At 44.5% G+C, this 23,331-nt stretch overlaps 1 protein-coding gene across 1 annotated transcript; it reads left to right on the top strand.

Moving 5' to 3' along the window:
• Positions 1 to 290: 290 nt before the first annotated feature.
• On the top strand, positions 291 to 23,001 carry sgip1b (SH3GL interacting endocytic adaptor 1b; the record flags this gene model as incomplete). The annotated part of the gene is made up of 24 exons (XM_083659006.1): positions 291 to 300; positions 6,807 to 6,870; positions 7,106 to 7,151; positions 7,540 to 7,596; positions 7,912 to 7,969; positions 9,914 to 10,086; positions 10,281 to 10,292; positions 12,026 to 12,037; positions 12,572 to 12,596; positions 12,726 to 12,789; positions 12,952 to 13,022; positions 13,132 to 13,200; positions 13,293 to 13,397; positions 13,498 to 14,256; positions 17,242 to 17,363; positions 18,612 to 18,762; positions 19,617 to 19,673; positions 20,273 to 20,384; positions 20,814 to 20,969; positions 21,086 to 21,218; positions 21,660 to 21,862; positions 22,031 to 22,095; positions 22,553 to 22,717; positions 22,865 to 23,001. 24 exons carry the CDS (start codon positions 291 to 293, stop codon positions 22,885 to 22,887), a joined length of 2,712 nt encoding a protein of 903 aa, XP_083515132.1. The 3' UTR covers positions 22,888 to 23,001.
• Between the last annotated feature and the right edge of the window lie 330 nt (positions 23,002 to 23,331).

Raw genomic sequence — 23,331 nt, 5'->3', positions numbered from 1 at the left:
CCGCTGCCTTTCAAACCTCACCCCCCACCCCACCCCACCCCAACCCCAACCCCGCCTCACCCACCCCCTCCGTGCGGGTGTCTGGGAGCTGGGCCCTCGGGGGTGGAGGGTAATCAACATCGTGCCGCTCGGTTCGTCGGGGAGCCGCGCAGAATCGGCCATGCCCTGCTCGGGCTGCAGCCTCCTTTAGCCGGCTGGATTCCTCCTCCATCTCTGTCTGCCTGTCTCGCTGTGTCGGCCCGTCTCCCGCCGTGCGTGCGGGGGCAACATAGGAATGAAAAGCTGCAATCATGATGCAAGGTAATTTATCTGCGTTCTCCTTCTCTTCTCCCTCATCTTTCTGGTCCCCCCCCCCCCCCCCTTCTCTACCCTCTCCTCTCCTCTCCTCTCCTGTCCTGCTGGGCTGTCAGAGCCAGGCAAGCTAGTGATATACTGTGTGTACTGCCTTATGGGTTTCTGGAACACCTGTGCTTCATGTCCTGTGTGACGTGGCTGTCGTGTGTGTGTGTGTGTGTGTGTGTGTGTGTGTGTGTGTGTGTTTGAGAGAGAGAGAGAGAGAGAGAAAGAGAGAGGGGGGGGGGGGGGGGGTGTAGATTGATTTGTAAAGGGAGAACTGATGCTCCCGGTGGTGTAGTAGCCTACCGCACACGCTGATGTCTTGTTGTGTTTGTGCGTGTGCCGTGTGCATGCATGACATGTGCGTTTATACGTGTGTGTGTGTGTGTGTGTGTGTGTGTGTGTGTGTGTGTGTGCGTGCGCGTGCACGTGTGTGTGTGTGTGTGTGTGTGTGTGTGTGTGTGTGTGTTTGCGCCCGTGCATGCGTGTGTGTGTGTGTGTGTGTGTGTGTAGTTTGTAGTTCTGTCTCAAGGTTACACACTAAAGGCTGTGTCTTGCCTGTGAATGTGTGGTTGTGGAGAGAGATGAGAGCAGTCCTGGAGGCTCTCATCTCATCTCTAAACCACGCACTACTGTCTGCAAATACAACTGCATCCATTCATACTCCTGCTGCTATTGCTGCTAATATAATATTCTATCATGCCAGTAGGAAAATGATCCTTGAATATATCTTATTATAAAGTAGAGTAAAACACGGGCCATATAGAACCACACTAATGGATGGGGATGAAGTAGATACCAGACTATGAATAACTGGAGTGTTTTTGGTTTCTGCTTTGGAGAACATCTACAATGCTCACAGAGCAGTGCCATCATACTGTACATCCCACCCTGCATGATTGAATATGAGGCGTTTACCATCCATTAATGCCAACATGGTAATGGAGGTGGCTATTATTAGCCAAAGGCCCACGGCCAGTTTGCCGTGATATTGTAGTACACACTGTAGCTCACGTGCTCTAAGAAATCAACACTCACATCCACACAGATGTCACATGCTCATCATATTAGCCATTGTTAGCCACCCGCATCGCTAATTACACAGTTAGACATAGTTAGGCATCGCTAGTCGCATTCAGTGATTTATCCCTGTTGGACTTAATGCAGCAGTTTATCATGTGCTATACAGTATATGAAATAGTAGAATTCTATTGGGATGTTTTCAGGAACAGGTATTATAATCCTAGACTAAGAAATCTCTCTCAGCGGAGCTTGCCATTGAAAGGAGTGTCTCTGACTTGTTTTAATCTGTATTCAGAATCAGAACTAAGGTTCCTTTTAGAACGGTCAGCTTTATACTGAGTGTGGCTGTGTAGGATGGAACAAAGATTGGCAGAGCTGTTCAAAACAGAATTCTAGCTAATCTCACCTGCCAAAGTTCAAGTTGAAAGGTACAGTATTTAGTTTTCATGATTTTGTTTTCAACTGTGGTTTAGGATAAGAATAATGGTCTTCACGATGTTTTGCAAATAAATGTACCTTAGTTTAAAGTTGAATTGAATTCAGTTGACTGGATTAAGTCCCCAAAGCAGTCACAATACTGGAACCTGATTGGCGGACAGCTCCTCTGATTCAGATGAGGTAAACCTCCTGATTGGAGGCTCGTCAGGGGGGATGCCAGGTCAAATGCTGCAGACTGACCTGATTGGAAGGATTTCAGGATTTTTGTGTGTGAGGGGGCCAATCCAGACCAAGTCCAGTAGTGATGTGTGTATTTGGTCTGAAACTGCCTGTAAAAAAATGATTGATTTTTGAAAATGCAACAACTATAAATTGAACCATTCAAACAAAATCAATGTTTTAATTAAACATCTTTGATGATATATGTAGATGAATAGATGACTTTTTGAATCCTATAATGTCTATAATGTGAGATGTGTTCATGTGAGTTAACATATCAAAAGACCCAAACTCAACTACAGTATATCTACAGTTAATTATGATTAATGACCATAATCTGTCTGTTTAAAGAGAGCCCCAGGGCTCCGTTCAGGCAAACTTAATAGGTTACAAAATAACAGACCTTCCTCGGATGCACGTTATGATTTGCATGCCATGCTGTCCTGCACTCAGCAAACCAACTCATCTGTTTGGATTGCTCAGGTCTAGTACTTGTGCTGCATCCGTGTATTTTTCACGCAGCTCGGTGTAGGCTGTCCCATATCAATGTCGAGATTGATTCTCTATTTTTACTGGAGAATCATCTGAATAAAGTACGCCAAGTTCGGCGGTCTGATTTACTTCAACCCAGGTCCAGAGACACCTCTTCTCAGAGTTTAGCATTTGTGTCTACCTATAGTCCTATATCTAAGTCAGTCAAAGACGTAGTGAGTAGATATTGGCACATATTGGAAAGTGACTTTCATATCACCAATGCTTTTCAAACTCAACCTAGATTTTTCTATAAGAGGTCTTCCAATTTACGGGATTTTTTAGTTAAGTCAGATCTGCCAAAAAGTAAAAGCCATTTTCTTTCTCTTTCTAACTTGTCTAGTGGTAATTTTCCTTGTCATAATTGTGTACATTGTTATGCCATGCTCAAGGGAAATCATTTCACTCATCCTAAGTCTGGTGCTGACATTAAGGTGAGAGGCAGGATTACATGTAACACGAGATATGTGGTGTATTTGCTAAAATGTCCATGTAATCTATACTATGTTGGTAAAACAAAACGTGAGTTAAAAACAAGAATCTGTGAACATAAATGTTCTATACGCAACCATGATGAGAAGTCATCAGTTGCTAGACATTTTAACAGCTTAAAACACAGTTTGAGCGACTTGCACTACATGGGCATAGAAACAGTTAATATGCCACGGAGAGGGGGCAATAGAGACAAAATCCTCCTTCAGAGAGAAACTTATTGGATCCATTCCCTCCACACCCTCATTCCTAATGGATTGAATGAGGAGATTTCATTTACTTGTTTTTTGTAAAACATACTAATTTCCTTATCGTTTTTTGTAAAACATACTAATTTCCTTATCTTTTTGTAAAGTATATATATTTTTTCTGAAGTATATCCATTAACTTTGATGTTCACAAAGCATTCTCAGGTGTGTGGGTTCTGTATATCTACATTGTTGACTCCCCCTGCTGACTCTGGACTCCTTAATTAGGGTGAAGGTGAATCACCTGTGTGTTTTTTTGCCTTCACACGCTGAAGAAGGGCGGCTGCCCCGAAACGTCCGTGTGGCAATAAATATTCTTTTAACTTGGAGTGCTGTCCTTATCCTTATTTATTTCTCTATTTTTACACCTTTTCACACAAGACGTACGCAGTAACGCGGGTCAAGACTGGAGAGAAGGCCCGCTGCAGGCCTACGCCGCGGTCTCCTCTGATGCACAGCCACGCAGGAATAACCTTTGCCATTGAGCGGCCCAGCTAGCTAATGCATCACACGCCCCGGCACGTCCTTCAGCACCCGGGAGACTCTCTGCTTCCCAAGTGACACTGGCACTGCTGCGAGCCAGTCCAGCGTGATGTCTCCACATTTAATCAGTGCTATAATGCTGCTGTGGAGAGTCACACAGCATGTGCACTGCAGTCTGATTTAGGGATGTCACGATACTAGAATCTCTACTTCAATACCGATACCCGGGAAAATATCGATACTCGATACCATTTTCGATACAACGCGGCGGGATGACAACAACACATCAAGAGGCATAAAAAATAAACAAAGACAGACGGACGGACAGATGCACGCTTCTCCATAATCTAGGCCTGATAAAACTCATTACAAACTTTGACCTTACACAGCAAATTACACCTGCTCTAGTCATCAGCCTATCAGAACACAGCAGATTACCCCTGCTCTAGTCATCGGCCTATCAGAATACTTTGAACTTGTTGAAGCAAAAGATACCCACCAATGACAAGAAGGGAGAAATCAGTGGTATGTTTGATTTTTCATTCAGAGAAAGCACTGCAGTGCTGATATTGATACTGTTGCAAATGAGCATTGTATCCATTTAATTTTTTTAGTATTGATACTTATCGATACTATTGATACCTGTTGCAAATGAGTATTGTATCCATTTAAAATAAAATAGTATTGATTTTTATCGATACTATCGATACTTTTGACAACCCTAGTCTGATTCCACTAATGCAGGGGTTTCATGGGCGTCGACACAGGTGTTTCTGCACGTACCTTTCATTCATGATACATTTCTACAGTCCAGCTTTTTAGATCTTTGTGTTGGTTCACCTGGTGTATGTAGAGTCCACTACATCCTATGGCAGTGGTTCTCAACATGGGATCCTGGGACCCCAGCAGGGGCTCTTGAGTGGGTTCGAGGAAGCCCCCTGCAAATCCATCAATTGTTCAACTCATTTTAGATTAATTTTACAAGAGGCTAACATGATTAGAGAACCTAGGCTACAATACAAACAGGCATAGGATTCTGGAGAAAATCATCTCATATCTCATTAGGTCTGCAACTAACGATTATTTTTCATTATCGATTAATCTGTCGATTATTTTCCCGATTAATCGATTAGTTGTTTGGTCTATAAAATAGCGAAAAATGTTGACCAGTGTTTCCAAAAGCGTCGTCAAATGTCTTGCTTTGTCCACCACAACCCAAATATATTCAGTTTAATGTCATAGAGAGTAAAGAACCCAGAACATATTCACATTTAAGAAGCTGGGATCAGAGAATTTTGACCATTTTTCTTAAACAATTACACAAAACAATTAATCAATTATCAAAATAGTTGTTGATTAATTTTCTGTCGATCGATCAATCGATTAATCTAATATTCTCAGATTTGGGTCCAAGAGACACAATTTAATTAAATGCAGGTCTGTGGCCCGAATGTGGACTAAATTAGGCTCCTGGATATAAATAAATGTGTTCTTAATACTACAAGTGTTGCTGGAGTTTCCACCTCTTTAGACCTATTTCCCTTCTCCATGCACCTTGGAAGTATGGTGCCAGAAACCCCTACTCTGCTTCTTGAGTATTGTCAGTGTCAATTTAAAAATCAACACTATGCCCCATCAGAGTATAACATTTCAGATTAGTTTGAGCGTGTGTGTGTGTGTGTGTGTGTGTGTGTGTGTGTGTGTGTGTGTGTGTGTGTGTGTGTGTGTGTGTGTGTGTGTGCGTGTGCGTGTGCGTGTGTGTGTGTGTCTGTGGAGCAGGCTATTTCTTAGCTTTGCCACTGCCTTGACAACACCTCTCTCTCTCTCTCTCTCTCTCTCTCTCTCTCTCTCTCTCTCTCTCTCTGTCTCTCTCTCAACCACGTGTTCCGGTCGACCAATGGTGGAACTTCATCACTCAGTCACTCAGTCATGGACATTCCCATCCGTAGACTAAAAAGCTTGAGAATCATTGTCCTATGTCAGGGGTGCCCACACCTTTTTAGGCCCTAAAAAAGTAGCTTTCACCATAAAAATCTAGGGTGAAAGCTACTTACAAAAAATAAAACTAGTCACGAGCTACTTCTTTTCCCCTTGTCCCCCACCAAGTACATAGCACATTTTAACTGTATTATGTTATTTACCGTATTTAACATTATTTAAGCATGTTAAATAGGCCTACTGTAGATACTGAGTTAGCTATACACGAGTGGGATTTAGTTTATGCATAAAAAATAAAAAATAATACATTTTGGATTTCTTTGGCGAGCTACTTGATGGATCTACCGGTAGATCACATTCACAATCTAGCTAATGGCCACCCCTGTTCTATGTGATCCCCCAAATGAAGAACATGAAGTATTACACCGAAATCCCATCCGGCGAGACTCACTGATATGGGACGCCTCGGGAAACCTTTGTTCAAAGTGTGTCTTGGTGTTGGTTTTTCTAGTTGCCCTGATTCCAGCGCTGCATGGTGCCAACCAACGACGCTGCGGGGGGCTTGGCATCCCGTTTGGCTCTACATCTCTCCCCCACACCCTCCCCTGAATCTCCCCCACCCTCCCCTGAATCTCCCCACCCTCCCCTGAATCTCCCCACCCTCCCCTGAATCTCGTTAATGAAGTGTTCAAATTGATCACCCCCGGCTTGTCTCTCCTCCCCATCTTATACATTTAAGGAGGGGACAATTAAGAGGAGTGCTTCCGCATCTATGTGATGATGCAATGCGTGCCGCGTGTTCAGTGGATGGTCTCCCTAGATAGATGGGAGGAGGTTTTTGATCCTACATCGATCCGTTTGTATTCACTGGCTGCTATTGGGGTTGGTGTAAGTCACAGTGTTCCTTCCTTGAGTTAGCCTACTACCGTACATCAGCATCACACTCTGCTGCGTTCTCTGCTTTGAACTACTTTTCAAACACGGCCAAGACAGTTAAACTTAATAGTAGACTTTAAAACTGTTAAAATAAAATCTTTATGATGCTCTCTCTCTCTCTCTCTCTCTGTCTCTCTCCCTCTCCCTCTCTCACTGTACTAGGACTGAAAAACCGAACCAGGAAGGCCTTGGGGTTACGGAGGAAAGACAAGGATACAGACTCCACGTGAGTTTGCTCGTCCTACGCTTTGGGACACAATAAATATGCAAAGTTGATCAGCCATCCAACTTTGAAAACACTGCACAATTTAGCAGCTTGGGAAGGTGTTTTCGAGACGTTGGCAGGCATTATGAAAACGTTACGTAACTATCTTGTGAGATTTACTTCCGTCCCAAAAGCTTTGTGGCACAGATTGTCTTTGGCGCGTGATCGTCACGCTCCTCCTTGTCTCTCCAAACAGGAGCTCACCTGACAAAGATGGAAGTGGAAGTGGAAAGAAAGCAAGAGTACGTACATTTTGGATTTCCTGTTTCCCCCTCTGTATAATGAGTAGTGTTCCCCTCGGGATTTGTGACGAGTGTGGATGAGTGCGGCGGTGACTGGGTGCCATCTTTCACATGAACTGATTTGATACACCTGTTGATGTAATAAGTTGTAGATTGACAGGTTGGATTTTCTTTTCCAACATAGTGGTGCAGTAGATTCACAGCAGCTTGCAGCACAGCCGTTGCACTCTAGGGGAATTCTGGTGCTCTTCATCGTTTGTGGTGTTTAATCCAATACAAAGTTAGCATTGAGATTCCTGATGTTTGTCATGCCAATAGTGACACTGACGTCGCTTCAAGCGCTCCAATATTGTCCTCTTGCTACCCTCTCTTTTCTCCATTTTGACAGAAAAAGGCCAATGGGGCGCCCAATGGCTTCTATGGGGAGATTGACTGGGACAGATATGTAAGTGTCCACAGCTGACCCCCTGCTCCGCTACTAGCAGAGACATTATTGCCGCTTTGGGTGTGAAACAGTTGCTGTTGCCGTGGGCGATCGTTATCATGTAACGCCGGGGTTCAAAATGACTGAGTAAACTGCGCGAACAGAGTGATAGCCGATGTTATGTGAGTCAGTACGAGCTGAGTGGAATTTGATTGGCATTTTATATGCAGTGTTCACACACTCAGGAGTGAGGAGAGTTTAGCAGGCGCATCTGTTACAGTGTGTGATGAGCTTGGATTGACGGTGGTCCCTGTTGCTCTCCCCTCCGTTTCCCAGGCGTCTCCTGACGTGGACGAGGAGGGCTTCAGCCTCAGACCGGGCGAGGAGGGAGATGATATCCTTTCAGCGGAGACTGATGAGAGAGAGAGCGGCCAGGCGGGAAGCGGCACCGGCCTCGGGACCATCGCCTGCAAAACTATTGAGCTGTTTGGCTGAGTGACACATTGGACAAGTGCTTCTCAGCATTAAATAGGCCAAATCAATAAAGAGGCAAAGTGACCGCCTACTTCCTGCTTCAGCACTGTACCAGAGATTTTTATCCGCCATTTATTTTTCTATAGACGTTTAGTAAAAATGCTTATAAAAATAGTTTTACTTTGTCAAACCAAACTGTTCAGCTATATTTAGAATCGGGAGAGACCAAAACCTAAAAAAACGAAAAAAACATTTTCTTTAAATCCGCAAATTTTTTACGGCTTGGTCCGAGCGAAATATTATGTGGTCTCTCTAAATATATCTGCACCGTTTGGTTTGAACAAGTAAAAAAAAAAATTCTAAGCATTTTACAAAATGTCTATGGGAAAATAAATTGCGGAAGAAAATCTCTGGTACAGTGCTGAAGCAGGAAGTGATGTTCACTTTGCCTCTCTATAGAGCGCTCTGGCCACACGGCACCCGCATGCCCCTGCAACGAGGTGCAGCAGGGCACCCGCACAGAGCCGCATTGGCTTTGGCTCTACAGTTGCCACTACGTTACCCAGAATACCTTGGTATTCCAAAGCTATGTTTTGTCCCCCACGGGAATTAGTCAACTATATGTTGGAATTGGATTTGAAATGTGATCGTGGAGAACCGGTACTATGGAGATGGTCCGCCGTGAGTAGGACGATTTGGCTCCGATCAAGCTGGAGTGTCAGTTACAGCAGGTGTAACGTTGTTAACTGGGGCACAGCAGACAGAGACAGAGGGCTACATCTCACTCCTCTGCTGCAATATTGTTCTACCAGTGACGGGTGTGTATTTTAGATAACGTTTATTTATTTTTAGAAGGATATGGCTGGATCATAGCTTTAAATGCTGCAGCCTAACCATAACCATGACCATATACAAGAGCAGATCAAAGCAAGTCCAATTCAAGAGTAGACCATTCAAGACTGCAGTTGTGTTGGGCTGCCATCATAGTCAGGGCTGCATCACTTTCTCTGCTAATTATTCCAAACCGAAAACGGGCTGTTAGTTCAATAGAATTGGACATAATTTATGATAGAGATTAACGGATTACATGACAGAAGGCATTGTAAGGGAAGGGTTTGTTAGATCATCAAACCACAGTAAAAAGAAAGACAAAGTAGTTTCAGATGTTGCACACTAGGTTGGATACGATAGGGGGGCACGGTGACGCAGTGGTAGCGCTGTCGCCTCACAGCTAGAAGGTCCTGGGTTCGATTCCCACCTGGGACGTTGTGAGCGCTGAAGGAGTTGCCCGTCCGCATGTCCTCGAGTGGCCACCGCCCGGCTGGGGTCGTCAAAAGGGCCTTTCTGTGTGAAGTTTGCGTGTTCTCCCCGTGCCCCCTGGGGGTTTCCTTCATATAGGAACCCCTCACCAAAACATGCAATATCCTGGTCGCTGAGGTGGTGCCTCCTCTGGTCGTTCGGGGCGCCTGTTCGCAGGGAGGGGAACTCGTTGGAATAGCGTGATCCTCCCACATGCTATGTCCTACCGGTGAAGCTTTCCCTGTCAGGTGAAAAGAAGCGGCTGGCTACTGCCCATGTCTCGGAGGAAGCATGGAGCCAGTTTCGGCTCTCCCCTCGACAGAGGGTGGAGCAGCAACCAGGATAAATAAATTGAAATTAGCAGTAATGGGGGATAAAAATGGGATAACAAAATCGTGAAACAAATATTAGGTTGGATACGATGACAATGTTTGAGTCCATTTCTGACCCTTAAAATGTTGCCTTGCGATCGCTCTCCAGTACCACCACAACACTAAATTTTAGGCATCGCATTGGTTCCACTTTACACTCTCAGTCCTTACCGTCCTTGACAATTACTCACCAGCTTCCAGAGGGAAACATTTCTTCTCCTCCAGTGATTCGGAGGATGAGGAAGACAGCAGGAAAAAGTTCAAAATTAAGATCAAGCCGCTGGCGTCAGACAGTGCCAAGTGTGTCCCTCCTTCCATGGACGAGCTGAAGGCCTCGGTGGGAGGCTTGGCGCTGTCTCCCTCTCTGGTGAGTGCCTGCCACTACTCTGCTCTTGTTATGTTACACAGTATCGATCGGGGCAAAATATACACACACACCTTGAGTATGTGATTTTATTTCCTTATTTATTAGCGACTGAATGTATTGAATGTGTGTCGCGTCGTCTCTTTCTCTCTCTCTCTTGACTTTCCTCTTTCTTTGCTGACTTGTACATCTTGTAGAAGAGAAGTCCGGTAAGCCTGTCTTTTCTGACTGCTTCATCTCGGTAGTAGAGCCCGACCGATACTGGATTTTTGAGGCCGATGCCGATACCGATATTAGGGAGTAAAAAGAATTCCGATATCGATATATCAGTTGATATTCTTATACACATAATATTACACAATTTCTTTTGCAATGATTCCTCAACTATTAAACACTTGAGAAAGATATGACTTGACATGACTTGGGATATGTAATGTAGGCAGGATATTTTACAGCTTATCAATACACTTTATTGTCCAAATTGACATCAATGCAATGAAACAGTAAACTTCACTGGGAATTTAATAATTATAAATAACTAGAAATACAAAAACACAAACATAACAAATATATAACTTGAGTTAAGAAAAAGGATCAAATATACACAACATGCTGTCTATAACTTTAAAAAAAAGTATAATAATATGCAATAAAAAAATATCGGCAGTATTGGCCAACATATCAGCTGATCGGTTATCGGCCGATAATATCGGTGGACCGACATATCGGTCGGGCTCTACTCTGTAGCACTACCAAGAGTGAGAACATGGCATGGGTTCACTTGGTAGCAGTGCTTGATACTTTTTCCTTTTATGTGGTAGTTGATTCTCTGGAAGAAGAGATCTTGTATCTCAGTGGTACCTTCCTGAATAAATAAAGGATAAATACAAAATAATATATACAGTATATATTTTTTATAGATTGCCTTTATGGCAAGATGTTGAAGCCCTGTTTCTGCATGTAGTTTCTGCCCCCCCCCCCCCCCCCCCTCAAAGTGAGAAAGTCCTCTCTTGCTTTTGTTGATTCTTTTTTCTTTGCAGTTTCCAACTTTACTTCAACCTGTCTGGCAAAGCGCCTGTGTTACATAATGCACAGTAAACGTAACATTCACTCCAAAACCTATTGATTTGGTTTCATCGGCAAACTACATTCAAGGCTGTGTGAACGTTGGTCGTACATGATGCTGATAGTACACGGTGTCGTACTTGATGCTGATAGTACACGGTGTCATACATGATGCTGATAGTACACGGTGTCGTACATGATGCTGATAGTACACGGTGTCGTACATGATGCTGATAGTACACGGTGTCGTACTTGATGCTGATAGTACACGGTAGTACACGGTGTCGTACATGATGCTGGTAGTACACGGTGTCATACATGATGCTCGTAGTACACGGTGTCGTACTTGATGCTGATTGTACACGGTGTCGTACTTGATGCTGATAGTACACGGTAGTACACGGTGTCGTACTTGATGCTGATAGTACACGGTAGTACACGGTGTCATACATGATGCTCGTAGTACACGGTGTCGTACATGATGCTGATTGTACACGGTGTCGTACTTGATGCTGATAGTACACGGTGTCGTACTTGATGCTGATAGTACACGGTAGTACACGGTGTCGTACTTGATGCTGATAGTACACAGTGTCGTACATGATGCTGATAGTACACGGTGTCGTACATGATACTCGTTGCATTATGAAGGCTTTGCAGTTCAAGTAAAGAGGTGCTGTGTGTGTGTGTGTGTGTGTGTGTGTGTGTGTGTGTGTGTGTGTGTGTGTGTGTGTGTGTGTGTGTGTGTGTGTGTGTGTGTGTGTGTGTGTGTGTGTGTGTGTGTGTGTGTGTGCCGTTTTAGTTTGTGTCCATTTGACTGATTTGTCACTCACTCTCTGACCCAGGTGTGTTCTCTCTTCCTTTTTGCTGGTCTCAGAGACGCAGCCCGGTGAGTTTCTCACACCATCTGCTGGCTGTTTCAAGGGCCGCACCGCCAAACACTGCTGTCTCAACTCTTGCTTCTTGTACACATTTAAGTGCAGATGATAAAAGACTTGTACATAGCAACAACAACAAAAATCCGTTTTGAAAAATATTTTGACAAATATTAAAATATAGTTAGATAATTTTGTGTGTTTCTGATACAAATCAATTTGTTTAAAGAATCAATGTAATTTTCTTGATACTGATGCAGTGATCTGCCGTGTTTCAAGATACTGACTTTTGTTCCTAGACACTACCTAAAAGAAATGAAGCTGCATAGAAACAAGTGGAATTATCTCACCCCATTGGCAGATGTTGTGTTTTAAAACAAATAAGATTAATATGACACTAAATGACTTTTTGAGATGGAAATTGTTTGCAGTGTATTGAAATTTTTTGTCTCACATAATGCATATTATTTCACACATGTATTCCTGTATTATCTGTATCTTAAATTCCTGCATTAGCTATATCTAAATTTGGTTTGTTTCATTTACAGGGACCGGTAAAAAGACACTTGTCCTGTAAGTACATCCGACGTGGACTTGACCCTTTTACAATCAAGTAGTAGTTTACAATACATTGTGCTACACATTTGTTCATATACAAGTGTGTAACAGAGAAATGATGAGTTTTTCTTATGTTCTTCGCAGGTGAGGATATTGCCCGACCCAGACGCTCCACCCCAACACCAAGCCCCGCCCCCGACACGCCAAGGTCAGTCTTTATTTTACTAATATACACAATAATATTCATTATATTCAAAGAAAGGCAGAGCAACCTTTCTGTTTGAGGTGTGCCGATTTGTCTTGAATTGCAAAAGAAGCTGATTCACTAGATTTGGAGCAGCAAAATGATTGTTGTATTTATCCGCTGCAGTGACAGACTATCCCAGAATGTTCCTGCCTTCTTCGGGCTGCCACCAGAGAGCAGCTATCCCAGATATGATGGTTTGTCCCATTTCGATTGGATATACCTACATACACATGGCATAGTTAGTATTGTAGTTTATAGAGGTGGCATTGATTGTTTCTGTGTCACTGGCTCATCCAATCACAGTTGTCCCTGATGTCTGGGAATCGAGACCACGGCCTGAGTCTCCTTTGACCAGAGGCTTTCCAACAGGAGGTGAGCTGGCATGAATGAACCTCACTTTATCTTAGTTGTATTAGGAGATACACCTGTTGAATGTGTTTATTTAACTGTCATCTTTCTTTCAGCTCCTCCCCCACTTCCTCCAAAAAACATTCCACCGACCAGTCATTACGCATCGACCAGTCATTACGCATCGACCGGTCATTACGGCTATCCTTCGGAGTGTTCCGGTAAATTCTGCTTTTAATAATCACACCAGTACACCTGTCATACAGTGAAATCCCACGACGGCTGGCTGTGATCTAAGTGCTCCACCCTCTTTTTTTGCAGCTGATCTACCTAATGGAAGGGTGTGTCGCAGCCCCGCCCCCATCTACCTGAATGTCCAATCCCCCGCTTCCTACCGCGGCTCCCCCGCCCCGGACCTGGACGATGTGTTCGGCCCTGCGGACAGCCCCCAGAGCGGCGAAGAGGCGGTGTCTCCCCGATGGGTCATGTTCAGCAGCGAGCGCCCGCCTCCGCCGGACGAACCCGCTCCCCCTCCGCCACCGCCAGAGTCCCCCGCCCCCGACACACCCTCGTCCACCCCCTCCACCCCCTGCGTCTCCCCCGGCCCACCCCCCGAAGAGCCCCCGCCTTCCCCTCCGCCCCTTTCTCCTCCTCCTCCTCCTTTCACGCCCCCGGACTCGCCCCCCTCCATCGTCCTGGGACCCCCTCCGGACGAGCCGCTCCCTCCCCTGCCTCCCGACTTCTCTGTCTGCCTGGAAGACGAGGCGGCGTTCGACGAGGAGGTGCTGCAGTTTGCGCGGTACTCGTCGTCGCCGTACTCGTCGTCGCCCGCCCCCACCAGCCCCGTCCCGCCTCTGCCGGCAGAGCGGAGGTCCCCCCGGGTGGGAGCGCCATCTCCCTTGGTCCTGGGGGGCGCTGGGGGGAAGAGGACACCGGAGGGTGCGTACCTGAGAGACGACATCCCGGACTTCGTGGGCTCACCCAGAGAGCTGACGCCGAGCTTCAGGGGCACGCCACCTCCTCTCCCTCCCACCACCTACAGGTCTATTGTGTCTTCCCCGGGGCCCTACTCAGGCAGCGGTAAGTACTGTGGGCTCTTTCTAAACGTTTCCAATGACCACTTAGGCTGCGTTCACACCTCCAAACACACACATGTATGTTTTGAGTGGTTGAAAATAACTTTTAGTTTGCATCATTTGGGCAGCAATGCCATTTGAACCTGAGTGCAGTGCGGTTTCTTACGAGTGAGAAAGTAATCCAAACCAACGACAGGAAATGACCATAAAACGCAAAGGTTTATGGTATAAGACCAGTGGGCAACAGAATTAGGGAATGTATGAAGCCAGTCGTGAAATTCCATTAATTCGAAAAGTCCGCAGGGGGGCGCACGTCAGGTCCGGAAGTGACGACACGTACATTGGCTCCAATGTAAAAATGAGCCGACTTCTCTCTCGTTCTGTGTCTTAAATAAACATTTTCCGAATGAGCTTATGGTCTGAATAAACAATTTCAAGTCTTTTTCATGCTCCCCTGGGCTCCGTTTTCTAAATTATGGTCCCATTTCGAGTAAAAGAGCCGATAAAAATGATAACTTTGGGGGCGGGATTTTCTTTGATTTACACCAGCCACAGGAAATCAGATGATCCCAACCAGTTGCCAAGGCAGGCTAGCTAGCTAGCTAGCAACGTAGCCAGAGATAAAAGTAAAATAACAGAAACAGCGTTACCCTTATGATATTTTAATGATGTTAGTAGACACACGTAACAGTATAGATCCCCGTGATGAGGTATGTTGATCAAAAGAACACCTAAAACGCTATATCGAAATCGGGTTTTAGTGGACGGGCAGCTCTGAAGTTGGGGCTTCAGAGCTGATCTGCGGCTAGCTAGCTAGCAACAGTATAGAGCCCCCGAGGTCTGTTGATCAAAAGAACACCTAACGCTATATCGTTATGTACCGGTAATGTGACTTGTGACATGATCACCACATTTCAATAAATATAACGTTTTTGCACATTTGAATGCTGCTGGTCGTTTGTGTAACGCTGTATATATTGGACATTTAAAGCTGATACACAATTGTGTTGAGGTAATTCCGCAAAGCTCAGTTAAAAATATAACGTGTAACACCAATGGAAGGATGGGTAACATTAGCTAACGTCATCCAGGCTATAAACGTAAGGCTATGAAACGCTGATTCAGACGTTACAATAATATGATATAATATGAGCCAGTTAGCCTAGCTAGAGAGAGTAATTTCAGACCACCAGATATCACCATATTTCATTTCAATAAATATAAAGCATTCGTTGATTGAAGCAGACTCAGACTGCTGGGCGGTTAAGTTTCTCCGTCGTCCAATCCTTGGTTTGTGTTCACTCGACATCAACAATCTTATACATGATAATATACAACAAGGCTATCTTTGTTGACAATGTTTATTGACAAAAGCATTAAAACAAGCAAATATAACAATATTCTCCGGTCACTGGCAGATAGCTACAATTGTTCAAAGCAAATCTCTCATGTCAGCATTTGGCTTGTGTGTTATTGCAATTTCCTATGTTGAAACAACTGATCAGCAGTAACGTGTATAGTTAATCTCAGGAGAACAGAATATTATAGCTTTGATCTTCAAATCATGATCCTCTGTTGTGTGTCCCATCTGGTACTGGACAGCAGCTACCCCCTGGAAGAAACGAATTAGACACTGTTAATCACTGTATAACGTTAACGTTTGCTTACCCAACACTACGTGCGATTGGTAAATACTGTAAATGCAGAGGTGGATAAACTATCCAGTTGAACCCCCAGCTTGTTCCCCCTCATCTAACGTTAGCTAGATATATAACGCTATTAGCTGGTAGATCATATGAGTATGCTTTGAGTCTGCCTCATCTCAAAGAGGTAACCTAGGTAAACAGAACTGCGTTTGTTTTCTGTCTACGTCCGAATCTGTGCAGCATGCAATACTGTTTAACGTTGTATAACGTTAACTTATGCTACTCTAGTCTAACGTCCTCCTGTAATGACAAATGGACATGTAGCTAGCGTTAATGTCATGCTATGCAATTAGCGTTACGTTAGAAAATAAGATTACCTCGATTTTGTGGAAGATGCAAGCGGCAGGCTGGTGACGCAGCGCGAGGTCTGGAGGAAATAATACTCTGGTTTTTCTTCGGGCTATTGTATTCACTGTGACAGCAATGGAGCAAGGCTAGCAATAGCAACTAACGTTAACAACATTTGTTAGCCAAGCTAACGGCTAGCAGGGAAAATAACATGAACAAGATGGATGCCGTGGCGGAGGAAACCGGAAACCCTTCCCCGAGTCCCGTCCACGCTCACGCCCTTTCCTGTTTTCCCGGCTCCAGGTTTGAACAGATTTCCCACAATGCAACAGGAAAATCCATTCATCCAATCAAACGAAATCAAACAATATCGGGAAGTGAGCTTCATTTTGCCGTGTCAAAAACATATAGCTAAGGTGGTCCAGATATTATGTACTGTCAATGTATAAGACTGATGTTGCCTGTAGGCTGTCAGATGGCAAGCTACTGTGGAAGAAGTTTCACACGCTTGTGGCGACTGGTACTGTATATTAGAGCTTCTCAAAAGGTCACTAGATCACATGGCCACAATTATTCAAAATATTACAATTGCTCAAAGCAAAAAAGAAATGTGTGAGTGTAGAGAGATAGTGTAGAGATACTGTAGATAGAAGATAGATAGATAGATCAATAGATAGATAGATCGATCGATCGATATAGATATAGATACAGTTGGTCACGTGTGTGTGTGTGTGTGTGTGTATGTGGCCGTGGGAGAAAACGTGAGGATTTCCCCCACGCTGACCCATTGACGAGGCGAGTATGACGAGACACCGCCTAAATGTAGGGACACAGGTCATAAAACATGCTGTGCTGAGTCTGTAGGCATGGTCACTCTCTGAAAACAGAGCGACTATGATACATTAGCATACGATGGGACTGTGCTATCATTGAATGAAAAAACCGATATGTGATCTAATGAAAATGCTAACTGTAGCTCCTGGTGTGTGCCACAGGCCCCTCGTCTCCAGCTCGTCCTGCCACGCCTCAGTCAGGAGGCAGTCCCGTTCCTCCTCCTCCTCCTCCTAGACCGTCATCGCGACCAAAGCTGCCCCCGGGGAAACCAATAGCAGACCTGGTACGCTGTCCCTTCGGCCATCTATAAAATACCACATTATAGAGAGCCAAAGTGGAACGTCACTTCCTGCTTCAGCACTGTACCAGAGATTTTCATCCGCTATTCATTTTCCCATAGACATTTCGTAAAATGCTTATAAAAATAGTTGTACTTGTTCAAACCAAACGGTTCAGATATATTTAGAAACAGGAGAGATCGCATAACATTTCACTCGGACCAAAACGTTAAAAAAATGCGGGTTTAAAGAAAATAGTTTTTTCGATGTTGTTTTTTTAAGTTTTGGTCCGAGTGAAATGTTCTATGGTCTCTCCCGATTCTAAATATAGCTAAACCGTTTGGTTTGACCAAGTAAAACTATTTTTATAAGCATTTTACGAAATGTCTATGGGAAAATAAATGCAGAAGAAAATCTCTGGTACAATGCTGAAGCAGGAAGTGACGTTCACTTTGCCTCTCTATAGTATAGATCAGGGGTTTTCAAAGTCTGAGACTGTGAGCCTCCCCTCAGATGCCGACACTTGGACAAAGCCCCCCTCCCTCCATCATGATTATGTTATTTATACATATAATATAGCCTGATATTGCTGTTGACATACTTCAGATTACACCAAATACATAAAAAGGTCTGTGGACATGTATTTGTTTCTGACTCTGGGAAAGTGGGAAAACGGTAAAATCCCCCCTAAACTACTATCTCTTTAACCAAATCACACACATTTAGGCTATTCTATGGGACCTCCTTTTGATAACTTATGTAATAATATCTAATGTCATATTTTTTCACTGTCATTCACTGAGCATCCCCCTGCACTGTGTTTTCACTGTAATCAGACAGAGGTGTGAGTGATCACCCTCTGCACTGTTTTCACTGTAATCAGACAGACGTGTGAGTGATCACCCTCTGCACTGTGTTTTCACTGTAATCAGACAGAGGTGTGAGTGATCACCCTCTGCACTGTGTTTTCACTGTAATCAGACAGAGGTGTGAGTGATCACCCTCTGCACTGTGTTTTCACTGTAATCAGACAGACGTGTGAGTGATCACCCTCTGCACTGTGTTTTCACTGTAATCAGACAGAGGTGTGAGTGATCACCCTCTGCACTGTGTTTTCACTGTAATCAGACAGAGGTGTGAGTGATCACCCTCTCTGCACTGTGTTTTCACTGTAATCAGACAGACGTGTGAGTGATCACCCTCTGCACTGTGTTTTCACTGTAATCATAGTGTGTTGTGTTGCTGTGTTCCAGGCTCATCCGTTCAGTCCGCCGGTGTCAGGCAGCCCCCCACCCTTCGCCCCCCTGGCCCGGGCTGAGAGCTCCTCCTCCATCTCCTCCATCACCTCGCTGAGTGCAGCCTCCACCCCCACCTTAGGCAGGGAGCTCAACATTTCCACCACAGGTACAATCAGCACAGGGACTGGGATCACTCTCACGCTCCCCAAAGTCCAAAGTCACGCACACTTCCGGATGAAATCCCTTGGTTCGTACAGTAGTCTCTTAAAACAGACTGTCTTATCTACATCCGGCAGATGCAGCTATATACAGTCTGTACTTCGTGGGGGAGAATCATGCACCAAACGGAAGAGGAAGTTGAAAGGCGGGACTTCCGCTCATTCGTCCAATCAGAATTTAACATTAGCTAACTAGCTGTATACTGCTGTAGCTATCGTTAGCTAACGCTGATTAGTAAGACGAACGATAAGCTCAGTAACGTTAGCAACTTACCTCATCACTTTCGTTTAACTCTGGAATAAGTGCACGTCTTGCACGAGGTTCCTCCAAGCCGCGGATACATCGTTTACGTCTATCAGGGTCTTATTTCACCGGTTTCGTCGGCGTAGCTTCCATGGTAATTCTAAAGCACTGCTAGCATTAGCAACCTTAGTTTCCGGGGGGAACATATTTTTCGTGGACACGCGTGTCGTGATTGGTCAGATTCCGTCGAACTTCCTTCCGGTCTGAAGGTTTTTTTCACTACTTCCTTGTGCATGTTCTGGGGGTCTAACGTACAGACGGTATGGCGAGAGCATTTGAAAATTGCGGAAGCCAACTCGTCTGTTCTAAGAGACTATTCGTACAGTATGCCTAACACGGAAGTGGACATGACTTTGGCTCTCTATGCAGACATAGTTTAGGTTGAGTGAGGGACAAGTGTGTCTCACCTCTCAGTGTGTGTCCATGTTGTGCAGTCACTCATCGTCCTGTCCTCTCCTGTCCATTGATTGTCTCCCCCTCATGTCTCCGCATACGCAGAGGGCCCACAGCCTCTGGTGTGGTTTGACCACGGCAGGTTTTATTTAGCCTTTGAAGGTGAGTCAAGCCAAACCACTACTGTAGTGCCACCTGTGCATGGGCTGAATACACCTGTCCTCCTGCTGTCCCCGTCCTGTCCACGCTCCAGTCCACTCAGCCACAATATTCCCGCCCGTCCCATCCCATGTCAGCCCACTCTGTTGAACTAAAATCTAGATTCTAGATTTAGAGCCTGTCCATTTTTGCTTCTATCTGGTTGCTTCTCTTTTGGTTTTATCGCTTTACCCCCTGCCTGTCAAGTCAAGTCTATAGTTTATTTGTATAGCCCTAATTCACAAGCATGTCTCAGAGGACTTCACAGAGAATATGTCTAGCTAAATCTAGCTGACACAACAATAACAATTACAGTAGTAATAATAATAGCCTGTAAACCATGGCTGATCATTTGAGCAAATAGGGAGACTGTTTAGGTGTAGATATGAGCTCTGTGTGTGTGTGTGTGTGTGTGTGTGTGTGTGTGTGTGTGTGTGTGTGTGTGTGTGTGTGTGTGTGTGTGTGTGTGTGTGTGTGTGTGTGTGTGTGTGTGTGTGTGTGTGCGCACGCGCGTGTGTGTGCATGCGTGCGTGCATTTGTGTGTGTGTGTGTGTGTGTTTTAGGGTGCTCCAGAGGACCCAGCCCACTTACCATGGGACCACAGGACACTCTGCCAGTGGCAGCTGCCTTCACTGAAACCATCAATGCCTACTTCAAAGGCGCCGACCCCAGCAAGTAGGCCAACGCATCCTGTTACAGGCGCAATAACCAATATTCTTGCCAATATATGAATAAGTCCTCTACTGATGATAGACACAGGTTGAACACTGATGCAACACAGAGACAGGTGATCGTGTCAACAGTCTTCAGTCATGATCAGCCAAAATGAATCACTTGTATCGTAATGTGGAGCATGCTTTTAGCAATTTGTCTTCAAGTCAAGAATTCTATTGACAGCGAAAGGAAAGATGAGAGAGAAATAGCTTCGGGGAGGAAGATGAGGGCGAGGAGATGAGTTTCTGGAATAGAAAAGTGAATGCATTTCTGGCAGCCAGGCATCCTCTTTGACATTCAGCTTTAGAGACGGAAGGGATCTGTTCTGGGAGCTTAAGTTTTCATCCAGGCCGACGTGTGCGTTCTGCCTCTTCACTCCCTGTGTCCCAGATGTGTGGTAAAGATCATGGGGGAGATGGTACTGTCCTTCCCTGCAGGCATCACCAGGCACTTTGCCAGCCACCCCACACAGCCCATCCTCACCTTCAGCATCAACAACTACAACCGCCTGGAGCAGGTCCTCCCCAATCCACAGCTGCTGTGCTGGTAGGAGCAACATCTCATGCAACTAGACATAGACACTTTCACTGGAAAGGAAGTTCTTTGCTTGTCTAATAATACATACATGATATATAAGTTTTTATGTACCTCTCATCCCTTAGTGACTCCATAATGGACAATGTACCCACCAAGGAATTCTGGGTAAATATGCCAAACCTGATGAGCCATCTGAGGAGAGTGGCTGAGCAGAAGCCTCAGGCAACATACTACAATGTGGATATGATCAAATATCAGGTCAGCCACAATCACACCTATCTTTCTATCTATCTATCTATCTATCTATCTATCTATCTATCTATCTATCTATCTATCTATCTATCTATCTATCTATCTATCTATCTGTCTGTCTGTCTGTCTGTCTGTCTGTCTATCTATCTAGCTATCTATCTATCGATCTGTTATATATCTATCTGTCTACTGTCTTCCCTATCTATCGGTCTACTGTCTGTCTGTCTGTCTGTCTGTCTGTTATCTATCTATCTATCTATCTGTCTACTGTCTTCCCTATCTATCGGTCTACCGTCTGTCTGTCTGTCTGTCTGTTATCTATCTATCTATCTGTCTACTGTCTTCCCTATCTATCGGTCTACTGTCTGTCTGTCTGTCTGTCTGTCTGTCTGTCTGTCTGCCTGTCTGTCTGTTATCTATCTGTCTACTGTCTTCCCTCTGCCTCAGGTCTCAGCAGATGGGATCCAGTCCACTCCTCTCAACCTGGCGGTGAGTTGGCGAGGTGATGTTACCAGCACAGACCTGCGGATAGACTACAAATACAATACCGAGGCCATGGCCGCCCCCGTGCCACTACACAACATCAACTTCCTGGTTCCTGTGGATGGAGGCGTGGCCAAACTGCAGGCCATGCTCCCCCCTGCCACCTGGTGAGGATGTCAATTACTGGAACTAAATCTGATTGGTTGGCAGTTTGTTAGGCTAAGAGCTTGCTGTGTTGATGGTTGATGGCTTTCCATCTTTCCCATGGCCAAATGCATGCATGCATAGCCCAAAACAACATGTTGCTCCTCACACGCTGTGCTTTTGTCATCAAGGAACCCAGAGCAGCGGACGATCCAATGGAAGATCTCCAGCCTCTCTCATAGGTCTGACAATGGAGGCAAGTAGTCATCGTTTTTCATCTTCATGTTTCACTTCAGCATTGCTGTCATTATCTTCTGTCTTTATTTCACAGGATTTTTGTTTATTTATTTATTTATTTATTTATTTATTTATTTATTTATTTATTTATTTATTTATTTATTTATTTATTTATTTATTTATTTATTTATTTATTTATTTAAATAATTGAAAAGCCAATTTCAGGCAAATGAGATTTAGGCATCTACAGACATCAAACAGACGGATCATGTATAATATATCCTATTTGATGGTATTTTAATGTGAAATAGTTCGGAGGGATTGATTTAGACTTGATTACTTATCAGACAAAACAACATTTATATACTACAACATACAGACCCAAACTTTAAAACATCAAACAATTACAGAGCAAGTGTTTGCAGAAGACTGTCAAGAAGACCATAACTGTTTAATACCGTGTCTCTGTCCTGCAGGAGTTGGAGCTCTGCTGGGCCGGTTCCAGTTGACAGAAGGTCCCAGTAAGCCCTCCCAGCTGGCAGTGCAGTTCTCCAGTGAGGGAAGCACGCTGTCAGGGTGTGACATCCAGCTGGTGGGGACTGGCTACAGGCTTTCCCTGGTCAAGAAGAGATTTGCTGCAGGTCAGTTTGAGTGATGTCATGGAGTTGCTGTGGGCTTTTGGTTGAATCCTTTGAACAAGAAACAAACACAGATACTCTACCAGAGTGTTTTAGAATTGAATGGCTGGGTTTCTCCTCTTTGACTGGTCTTCTCTTGTTTTGCTACAGGTAAATATCTGGCGGATAATTAGCCGACTTGTTTGTGAACGGAAACCAAGAGAATCAAAGGCGTTTGACTGTGAAGATGACACTATGGATCCATTCCATCTTTAGTATATTTGAAACTTTATCTTTAGCAGCAAAGACTTAATGGTTGAGATGTAACATCAGAACATAATCGCTCTGTCTCTGTGTGTCTCTCTCACACACAAACCTAGATTATTATTTTATTATTGGACTTTCTAACACTCCATATTCAGTAGACTGACCGCTGCGGAGTTTATGCAAGTAGTTACAAATCATCTGTTTTGTGCACCTGGAACACGTGTGGATTAAAATATAGGGAAACCCGACGTCTTTGTTCTCGTTACCTTAAACATTCATCATTGTGGATTCATACAGTGATCCAGCCTTATTCATTTCAGATGTTCTTTTCTCTAACTGGTTGTCACGGCAAATGCACTGTACAAGATATT

This window comes from Poromitra crassiceps (assembly GCF_964638095.1).
Source record: "Poromitra crassiceps genome assembly, chromosome: 23".
In the NCBI taxonomy this organism is placed as follows: Eukaryota; Metazoa; Chordata; class Actinopteri; order Beryciformes; family Melamphaidae; genus Poromitra; species Poromitra crassiceps.
The sequence above is the reverse complement of the archived record's forward strand: the minus strand, read 5'-3'. Positions and strand labels throughout refer to the sequence as shown.